Here is an 11,325-nt window from a genome sequence, read left to right on the forward strand (position 1 = left end):
TAGGGAGAGTGAGCGAAATAGAGAGTGACCGTGCCTGTTTCAGGTCTCAGCATATTTTTATCCCATCCATCTTTACCTTCAGCCCCTCTCTCCCACTGCTGCAGTACAGTAGGCACAGTCACTGGGTCAAATCCTTGGGATGTCTGAGTCCTCCCTGTTTCCATGGCAACCCATCTTCCATTTGCAACAGTGACCTTTTTACTTCTTATGATAATCTTGATGACGAGGAGAATAAAGTGTGCATTTTCTAGTTACATATTTATTATTATACTAGGACCTTTTTATGATTCAGTGATTTTCTAAAGGAGCCTAACAGCTTCATCTCCTTCAATGTGATGGCTTCAGGATACCCATGTCATTCTGTTTTTTTTTTCTCGCGTCTGCGGCAACAGGAACTCCTCACGTGCAGCACAGCTGCAGTCTCTCCCTCTCTCCCTTGGGCACAGTGCCGTAACTCCCGCGAGCCGCCCAGGTATCGCGCGCGTGAAACATACAACATCAGTAGGCTACCACCAGGCCTATAAACCCACATTCCCGTCCTCTTGCACTAGACTGTGTATGCCAAGGACATAAAAATGTTTTGAATTTTGCAGCATTTAAAACGCTGTCTCGTGCGTATTGATTACATCTGATCTTGCCAAGCAGGCCAAAAGGTGACCTAGGTGTCAAAAAAAAAAAAAAACAGAGGTTATAGGCTACTATAGGCTATCTCAGGGCGTGGTAGCCTAGGCTACTGTAAGCTTGAGGTTAAGTCACCAGCGACCCTACAGTAGCGGGATTGGGGAAAGCAACATCAAATAAAAACCACATCACCATAGCAAATACTCTCTGTTTTAGGTTGTGCTTAGCGATTGATTAATGGGTCCAGTATTTATTTTTAATTCTTCACTCGTGGAGAGTCTGCAGGCTCAGCCCAGTAAAGCTTCTATTTATGTCTGTAACGTAGCAATTTCAAATTGAGGTCAAATCTGCTCTCTGTGGCTGCGCATGCATAATTCGGGCGCAGCGCATCGTGCGGTCTCCCTATACTGCCGAAGCCTAGGCTACACTCCCCATCTCCTTGAGAACCACTTGGCGGAGAACGGTGGATTGTTGTCCTGGCCGGGATCGAGCCGGGGAGCAACGCGAAACGCCAGAGACGTATCCGAAAAGGTTCCTTTAACATGCAGCTGCCTTTTTGATGTCATCCCACATCCACCGAAGGAGGTGTCCACGATTTATGCCGCAAGCTCTAATGCTCCAGTTTTATAGCCTACTAGCCTACAAGACAACGAGTGATGTGGATTCGTCCGGTGGATCTTGTTGAATTGCCGTGCGCTATGCATTTTCACATTCTAAACTGAACCTCAGCGTACGCTACAACGGCGATTTAAAGGGATCTTTGTTTTGCTCATCTTTGGTAGGCTATTTCCCTTCACGGAGCGGTCGAACCTCAGGGGTTTGAGGAGAGAGATTTGGAAGGGATCACTAAAGGACAGGCTGTTCACAGATGAATACATATTAAAAACAAGACATCGTAGGCCGTCCATTTTGTCACGGGAGGATGTTGAGGGATGGACTGCTGAGATAAATACGAGATTTAAGCTTTTGGAAATGGAACCATTCGGAATTATTCAAGGATATTAATCACATCTTGGCAGACAGATGGAAGGACGATGACAATTTCATCATTCAAGTCACATCTCACTTAATGTTTGTCACCGATCTGCAATCTGGAAAATTGGAACTGGAAAAAGATGACCCAGAAATTATGATTCTATGTCTATCGTGGCTCTTGTAGCAGTATACAGTATAGAGAATCCTGTAGGATAATGGAATACCAAGCAAGAACAATGACCTGATTTTATCTAACCAAGTGCAGAGCAGTTGGTTTTTTTATGAAACGCACCTTTATGTTATTTCACTGATTCCCTCTGTGTTGAGCATAATTGCTGAAATGGCATAAGATTAATGCTCTTGTTTGTTTGAGCGTGATTTACAGCATCAGGACCTCATTCTGATTTTTAAAACAGTGGAATAGGCTATTTGTTTCGTGCGGCATCCAGCAGCACACCGAAAATACCGGATTTCTGTCATCTGTAGCCTAACACAGAGCCATCACTGACTGGCCTACAGAGGAACATAACCATCCGATGAATAAGGCCTCCCCACAGACCGTGTGATGTAGTGTTCGGGTTGAATTAATCAGGAGCATCTCTGGACCAAAAAAAAAAAGAAGAAAGAAATTGTAGCCTATTTGAGGACTCGTGAAACTGGACCCTGGCAGAGGATATAACAGTCCTATTCGGAAAAGAAACCAGCTTTATTGTGTACGAGTTTGTTTATGCTCCGTCCTTTTAATCACGACGGTTACAGTAAATTGTCTGTCAAATGTTGGGGCACCAACCACCTGGCTGTTGCTGGTCTATCACCGGCGGAAAGGAAGACCATGCCTATTGCTTTTGACATCATATGAAACTGTGGGTGGTGTTTTACTAGTCTACATCCACAAGGGCACTTCATTTGTTTGTTAAACCCATAATCACATTCCACGTTTGTACGAAGTTGCATTTGACAGCTCAGGGATTGATGACAAGCCGAAGACAATATCGTTCCTCCGATGAATTCTTTTGGACAAAGTCTGGTTCAGATACGCGACAGTTAACAGGAATTCGACACGTTCCAAGTCCACAGTCTGTGGGGTTTCTGCTGTTTCGCTCAAAATGTGGCGAGAGGGATCATAAAAGAGCTTCAGATTGCATCAAGATTTGTCAGGAAAAAGACGAGGAAGAGGCTATGAATCCTAGATGATGATGATGATGCTCGATACTCAGGTACGTGGTAATATTTGCCTGGTAATGTGTCTGCTGTTGTAACTCCAGAAGTTATTTATTAGAATTCCTTTAGCCACTCTCGTCGCATGCGCAGTGTTTTTACGCGAGAGTTTCCAAATCCAAATCCAAATGTGCAAATAGTAGTGTGTTGTTTTTTTCCCTCACGATTAGAACAAAACAACAATCAAACGAGTTTGGACAAACAACGTCGTGCTTGGGCGCAGTTGCTAGAACTGATTAAAATAAATTACCATAACAATTCCCTATTCAAACAATCGCTCTAGGCTGAGAATCATCATTGTATGGTCTTTACAAAAGCGATTACAGGGCTGGCACGAGGCCATGGCCTTTGTGGAGCTGTTATGGCACGCGGAACCTGGGCAGCGCACGGAGGGGAATCGGACGCATCACGGGACTTGTCCGTTCCAATATGATGCGCTCACGGAGATTGTGAATTCGTTCTAACAATAGGTGGAAAACTGAACATGGACAAAAGTTAGGAGCACTTAAATGACCTGTAAAAAGTATACATATCGGTATTTTCTACCTCCCAATATAAATAGCTTTATGACCGTGGGCCTCATCTTCATTCACCAATTTAGGACTAAAAATAGTTCAGACACAAAGGTCTCTTCATTAAACTTCATTGGGTTCATCCATCCTCAAAATTAAACGTCGTGCTTACTGAATGTGATACTAGATCGGATACTTGAATTTGTTTTCCTCTTTTTGAGTTGAGCAGTGCTACAGCCGTACATCTGGTCTTCAAGGCTGTTCTAGGAGGCGCTTAGAGGATGACATGTAGGCAGGGTCGGTCATTGCCACGGGAAGGGTGAGGATAGTCACCCATCACTGACAGGATGACAGGATGGTGATTCCACTCAAGTCGCACCACCCACTGCCTCATTTACAGGAAGACCTGTCTTGTCACTTATAGAGAGATCTACCTTCCCCTGAAGAGCATCCTGCCAGATAGCAGTTTTCTGTTGTTGTTCATCCTGTATTGCTGTTAATGATTTGGCAGTGTCATCAATGCTTTCAGTGATATCATTCAGTTGTATGAATGTTTTTTTTCTGGCATAATGGTCTCAGTAGTCTTCGTTATTAATGAAGGCAGACTTAGCTGATGAGAGGAGGCTTTGGGAGGTATTTGGCCTGTGTAATATATTTGTGTGTGGTTCTGTTCTTTATGTGGGTAAAGGTGCATGCATGCATGGGCAAGCGTGTGGGTGTGTGTGTGTGTGTTGTCCCTGCAGTTCCAGAGCTTGTCACCTTGTGCTTCTAGATTCATAGGTCCACCTCTTTCCACCATGCATGCATTAGGCTGGGGTTGGACAGACGCTGACGTGTGTGTGTGTATGTGTGTGTGTTGAGAAGAGTGTAAGCTATTTTAGGCATCTGTGTTAGCATTCTTAGTGAACCCAGTGAACCCAGTTTGCAGTGGCTTGATAATAGATTTCCTCATCTTTCTTGTATTCCACTTCCTGGATAACATCAGGCCCCCTGTGTGGCACAGAAACAGCCCTATCAGACCAGGGCAAGACCTTCTTCATGTTATGTGGGGTGGGGTACATTAAGGATGTGTGTGTGCTTAAGAAATCAGATGTTCACTGTGTCTCAGACAAAGATGCTCGACTAGTGATGTTTCTGTGTCTGAATCACTCTGAAAGGGCTATTTAAGCAGAAGATGGATGTGAGTGAATGTCAACCCTGAAAAGCATTCTTCTCCTTCTGTAAACCATGGACACATTGGTTGGGTTGCAATGGATGGAAAAAAAAAATCAAACATACACTTCTGGAGCTTATATCCTATGAATAATCTGTTAAAAAATCAAAGTGTGAATGTAGCTGTACTAATGTGCATCCTCTCTGAGAATTCCTCTGTATGTATTCTGTTAGCTGTACTAATGTGCATCCTCTCTAATAATTCCTCTGTATGTATTCTGTTAGCTGTACTAATGTGCATCCTCTCTAAGAATTCCTCTGTATGTATTCTGTTTTGATGCCTGTAACAGTAGCAGCAAATTCTCCGGACTTAACCTCGCTGGTCACCACCAACACGGTCTCCTCCACCTTGCATTGTTTATTTCCCATCTGGTTCTAATTCCATTTCCTTTTTCTCTAAAAATCCCTGCACATGCCAGTGCCTTGGACCCACTGAACTCACTTACTCCTTGTTTTCCCCAGACAAGGACGTCTTAATAACTTATTTATACACCTCGATGCATTATACATCGCTGATATTACCTCTAAGATCTTCAGATGCTTTTCTGCATGGTAACTCACTGCAATTTAGCCCAGGGAGTGATGGGAGTTGCCCTGCAGCTGTATGGCATTATCCAGCCTTTGGTCTAGCTATTAAGTAGGCTTCTTATTTTGCCATGGTAGCCTACTGTGCTGTGTGTATGGGTATTTCAATTTGTGTGTGTTTGTGTCTGTGTGTGTGTCTGTGTGTTTGTGCTCACATGTTCATGTGCCCACGTGTGTGTGCGTGTGTGTGTGTGCCAGTGTGTTTACGTTCTCATATCTTAGTTGGTGCATTACACAGTAATAGCTTGACTGTGGCTGGACCATAAACCTTTACAGACCTTTAAAGTCTGGCCTTAGGGTCTGGCCTCGGTCTGTGTGCCGCTGGCCTGCCCGGGAAAGCTCTGGCTTCAGCTCTGCCTCCAGCAGCCTCCCCTCATCATCACCACCAGCCCCCCATACCTCCACCCCCCCACCCCCCTCTCCCTGGGAGCAGGAGGTTAAGACGCGGACGTGTAAAGTCACTCTGGGCACCGTCCAGCCCTGATGAATTATAGATAAGGGGGAGATGCGCGGTGTGGTGTGGTGTGGTGTGCGCTGGCTGGCTGGCGCTGGAAAGCATCCGGCTGCGATCGATAGACATTGGCCCACACTTCCATGCAGAGTTACTCCTCACCTGACAAATCTAGGCTCCTAGGCATGGGTGTGTGTGCGATCCATCCAAAGGCTGTGTTGTCAACCTGCGTGCTCTGCTTAGTGAAGGTGATTTCTTCCAGCAGGCGTTTGCAAGCGGGCTTAAGTGGTGCCCTTTTTGTTCCTCACTCTTCTCACTCGGGGCTCTTGGCTCAGGGTTTGTCTGCTGGAGAGCAGCCCAGTTGTTGTCGTGTGCTTTTGTCTTCTAATCAGTTTGGCCATTTGTTTTGCCCCGGAATGCCGACCTGTCTTTGGAGACGCTTCCCCTCTATCTTCTATAGAGGATTAACCCACCCCATGTATACCGTATATGGCAAAACCACATCAGAGCACATTTGAGGATGTAACAGGAGACAGGAAATGGCTGTGACCTGACTGTCACTGGACTGTCTGCTCAGCCCAAGTGCATCTTGGGAAGTTTGCCCAGGGGAGTGAGGTTACTCAGCTGCTGAAGGCATTTTGTGAAGGAGATTTAAATAGGTTTTCTGGTGTGCGTGTGCGTGGGAGTTGATGCACTGGCATGTGTCTGTGTGTCTGGGAGGTTGTGCTCTGGGAGTATGTGATGCACTACATCCATGCGGTCAAACAGGGCAAGACAGCTCCATGTGTCTATTTATCTTCTCTGATCTGGACCTTCACTGACCTGCTCTCAGTTTTGTGTCTGTTGTGAGAGGGTACAGGGCTTGTTAACCGGAGCTCTTGCTCTCCCTCTCGCTCCCCCCCCCCCCACATCCCGATCCCCTAATTTGGCCCCTCACCCTCCGGTTGCTATGTACACGGGCCAGACAGCCAGTCCGCTGGAGCTAAGCCCCTGCCTGGCACCAGGCCCAGCCGACCGGGCCAGTGTGGGAAAGAGGGGGGACTTCTCTCTGACCCACTCTAGCACCCCCCCAGCCTCCGGCGGGCCGGTCTGGGCTGGAGTGCACACCTGCTGGGCCTGGCCGCTCCGAACTGGAGCCTCGCCTCAGGGTAGCTAGCATCCAACCTGGTGGCCAGACAGTCTCGGCACAATCCGCTGGAGTATACACACACACATGTGCTTGCACACACAAACACCCACACACACACACACACACACACACACACAGAGACAGACAGACAGAGACCGTCTTAGATACTGTTTCACTGCCAAGGTTTCAGATTTTTTTTGATGTAATAATCCTCTCATTGGCCAGCTATGCTTTCCAAGCGTGCTGTGTCTGCCGTTCTGTATCGATTACTGCCAACAAATGTCCCTTTAACTTCAATGTTACCGTCTGTCCCTCACGCCAGTAGCTTTCGTTTGGGCCCCAGACCAGCTTGTGCATCAGCAGAGCAGGTCCACACATGAAAAATAATATGCTTCGGATTACAGTGCTGGAACAATGGATTAGCTCCCGACACCTGGTCATGCCCCTGAATGTCCAGTAGATGTCTCTGTCACCCACGGTAATGAGCCGTAGACGGCTCAGATGAAGTGGCAGCTGGTTACTTCTCTCTCTCACTCTCACTCGCCCACACACACACACTTTTAGTCAAAGGCTTTCTCTCCCCACTGCTGTCGGGGGTCCAGCCATTGTGCAATGAGGTGGCTGTGCTTTACGTTACGCCCCCACAGCTGTAACAGCTGAGTTGTCCTGGTGTTTTTGTTAGTGCTTAAGTCCTGATGAAGTGGACTGGGTATGTTTTGTCCCCAGTACGGGATGTGTCGTACAGTTCAGAGTCAAGGGGCTCGCCAGTTTCGGTGTTTATATCTGGCATTTCTTTCAGGCACTGTTTGTCTTGGTAATGCCATGATTTCACAATAATATCCTTCTTGATTTCTATATAGACTCCTCTGCGTTCAACTAAAAACCCATTACAACGTTAGAACAAGTACAGTGTTAGAAGTCATTATGATGAGCACAATGCAAATTGTTCCTTTTTATAGTTCCTTAGTCAGTATGGGCAAAGACAGAGTCCTGACCAAGAGCCAGGATTTAAGATGACCTCATCTCCCATCTTATTTGTCCGATGAGTGCACCGCAAGTGGATAAAAGCGTCTGCGTCACTCACCCAGTCCATACCGGTAATTACAGAGGAGCACAAGCTCCAACTCCACTGTTTTCCAGTAATAGAACGTGAGGGGAATGACGCTTCACAATGGCCGCGGCGGCTACTGGCCCCTGCTGTTAATAATGCCCTTTGAGTAGCGTGACTCAAGGGGCCTGACGCAGAACCCGCCCCGCAGTCTGTCCACCAGACCCAAAATGTCACTCAAGCAATCAATGGCTGCCTACCCCTACTCTTCTTGCAGTCCAACGACCAGCAAAAGGCCACCTCCTGGGACAAGGACAGAGGGACAAAAGGTTTATTGAGCGGGCTGCTCCTGTGCTTATTGCCGCACTCAAAGATCCCCCTCTCTGCCTCAGCCCGTATCTTGGACGTCAGAGAGGGCGTGGATGCCCTGTGGTCTGTGGTGGGTCACAGAGGAAACATTATGCATTCATGTGGGGTACAAACCTTTTCTTGTGGATACTGTATTGTAATTAGTCTTGGCCATGTGAGTTTTGCGTAGCCATATTGTAATTCTAGCTTTGTCTGTGTGTGTGTGTGTGTGTGTGTGTGCGTGTGTGTGTGCTTGTGTTTTATGAAAGAATGAAATGATTCAGGGACACAGGGTAGTACATTCACAACCTTGTGACCATTTCTTGGGAAGCCATTCTTCTGGCTGTCATCAGGTTTTGGAGCTGACGAAAGCTGTCTGAATGACTGAATCACACATTCAGCACACATTCAAAGAAACCACACTCATGTGCGTTTTTGGTCACATAGGCACTTTTCTTCAGACTCATGTTTCAAGAAATGCCCTCTTGTGTAACACCGCCCTTGATTTCATCAGGGATGTTAAGCATATGCAGTGATAATAAACCTTTGTCACACACACACACATACACACACAGACAGACACTGTCACACAGAGACACACACACACACACGCACGCACGCACATGCACACACACATGTACACACCCACTTCTAATCCGACTGGAGGCTCATTAGCTCATGGGGATTGATTGTTTTCTGCAGACATTCATTACGTCCCCTCAGCAGAGCAGACGCACATTAGATCTGTCGGCCATGACGCCTCCGCACCTCCTTCCTGCTCTGTTCATTTCCCCTCATCACTGCACCTGCCTCTCACCAGCACACTAGCACACTCACTCATGCGCACGCAATATGGCCCTATATCTGACATGATACCCATACCAGTGGTATACCATAGTATACCATACCATGCATTTTTAGTCTACCTACCAAGTAGCCACTGCACTGTGTATTTGAGGAATCTCTTCTTCAAATAATTAATGTTTTCATTGTTAGGCCCAGCTGATGAGTTTGTGTAGGTGTGCTAGCCACAGGAGAAAGCTAATCCATGCAGTGATGTAGGCAGCAGGCTGTGGATCATCTGGACCATATTGTACTATAACTATAACTTTATGGTATTATGCCATACCATAAAGTTGCATCAACCGTATTATAGAACACAACGTAGCACTGCTTGGTAATGTTAGCTTCTTAGCATTCACTGAAGCAGGGTTGTGCTATAGCAGGGTCATTACTCCAAAGCCGTATGTGTGAGACAGATGTCGCCTGTCTCCAGCAGTGTGCTCCCCCCTCTCTCCCCCCTGCCTGTGGGCTTAATTGAGTAGACTGGGTTAGGTTTCTCTGCTAGGGAGAGCAGCTCATTTGCCCTGGTATTCCCCGGGTGGCAATTGAGAGGGAGTGAGGCACCTGGCTCAGGCAATGCCCTTGAGATCTCCCTGGCATCATTTTGATTCTGTCGTCGGGTTAAAATGGTGCATGTAGCCATACAATCAGGGCGACAGGTCTGGCAGACCTGGTAACTCGGCAACAGGATAGACAAAGGAACGTGATTTGTTTTGGTTCTGTTGCTATGGAAGCAAAGGAAAATGGACATGGATCAGACTTCAGACCTGTGCTTGAGACCCCCTATGCAGTGGGCATCAGTCCCAGTGTGTGTGTGTGTGTGTGTGTGTGTGTGTGTGTGTGTGTGTGTGTGTGTGGGAGAGTGTGCGTGCAGACAGTGCCTGTGTTTTTGGGGCCAAATTATGTATGGGGTGTATTTGTTTGTTTAAGAGAGATTGTATATTGATTACATTGAATACATTTTGAATAAAGCTGAATAAAGTTTTTTTAAACCACACGAGGACCATTGTCCAGATTTTTGTGCCCCCTACCTACACACGGTACAGGCCGAAGGGAAATAATACAGTAATGTTCTCCCACAATTCTGCTAAACGAGGGAGTCTGCTTCCTTCAATGCTGAGTGATATGGTGCAGTCGCGCGTTTGACAGGGTGTGTCTGTGCATTTAGCCCATACACTGTGTACTCGTCTGTCACGGCCTGGACAGGAGGGACACGGGTATTCGTGCTGACCACTGAAGTGTTGAGAGCTTGACAGAGCGCAGTGGACAGCAGAGGCTGGGCAGGTGTGATGCTATTTGTGAGGAGGAGGATGTGGAGGTGTGCATTTAATGTAATAACAGCGGATGTTCAATGGCTGCTGCACTTTATGTTCTTGGCACCAGTGTGTCTGTGGTGTTCTCTTTCGTTTGAGGGTTCAGTGCATCTGTCGTTGGGTGTAGTACAATGTACAGATGTGATGCAGTTTCGGAAATCCTCTGTCCCTCTCTCCTGGTCAGCTGATCACAATTGCATTTCAGTTCAAGTCAGGACTGTGAGTGTTGTGGTCTGTGTCCAGATAACCGTCACTGGTACATAGGTTATTGCACATTGCCATCCATGCAGCTGACATATCAGGCCTAAAGGCTACACACATTAGTATTTTATTAAAGGTGAGATGACTATGAAACTATACAAACAATGTATTAGGCCTACCAAAAAAATATACTTTCCATAAGTACACTATATTACAACTCTAAATATTAGCAATTTAATACACTTAAACTAAATAAACTTCTTTACCATTTAAAATACACTAACAACAAAGTACACTTTTAAAAGTACATTACAAAAACACTTTGAATATTGCACAATAAGTATATTTAATTTTAGTACACTGAAGTTGAACTTAATAACATCTACTTTGAAGTATACTTTCTAAAAGTACACATTAAACATACTTTACATAAAGTACAAAAAGTGTAAGCATACTTGCTTTATACTTCATATACTTTAATCATATTTCTAACACACTAAATTATACTACTTTTTTACCTGGGTACAATTTGGCTTATTTTGCTAAGAGACTGGTGATAAATAATCATGAAAAATGCATTATTCAAATCCTAATCAAATTATCAAAGGAACAACCATGAGCACTCACTAGCAACACGCCAGTGATCAATTTTCACCAGCAGTCCCATAATCAGATTGTCCAGTCAATTCTCCTATAGGTCTCTTCCATTCAGGTCACTGTTGAAGCACCAGCACTGGCGCTAGGTCAGTGTGTCTGCCAGGGGAGGGTGACTCTTGAGATCGGCCTGGTGCCCCAGACTGACCCCTTATCAGTGGGCTGTCAGCGTTCTGGGCCGGGCCTTGATTGCAACGCTGTGGCCGGTCTGGGTC

At 46.1% G+C, this 11,325-nt stretch overlaps 1 protein-coding gene across 1 annotated transcript in view; it reads left to right on the top strand.

Annotated features, from left to right (window-relative positions):
• Positions 1–1,003: 1,003 nt before the first annotated feature.
• Positions 1,004–11,325, top strand: part of LOC121680295 (ral guanine nucleotide dissociation stimulator) — a 67,619-nt gene continuing 57,297 nt past the window's right edge. Inside the window, exon 1 of the mRNA XM_042059566.1 lies at positions 1,004–2,813. Within this exon, the coding sequence (XP_041915500.1) occupies positions 2,787–2,813 (27 nt within the window). The 5' untranslated portion in view covers positions 1,004–2,786. The remainder of the gene's footprint in view (positions 2,814–11,325) is intronic.

This window comes from Alosa sapidissima, chromosome 13 (genome assembly GCF_018492685.1).
Source record: "Alosa sapidissima isolate fAloSap1 chromosome 13, fAloSap1.pri, whole genome shotgun sequence".
In the NCBI taxonomy this organism is placed as follows: Eukaryota; Metazoa; Chordata; class Actinopteri; order Clupeiformes; family Clupeidae; genus Alosa; species Alosa sapidissima.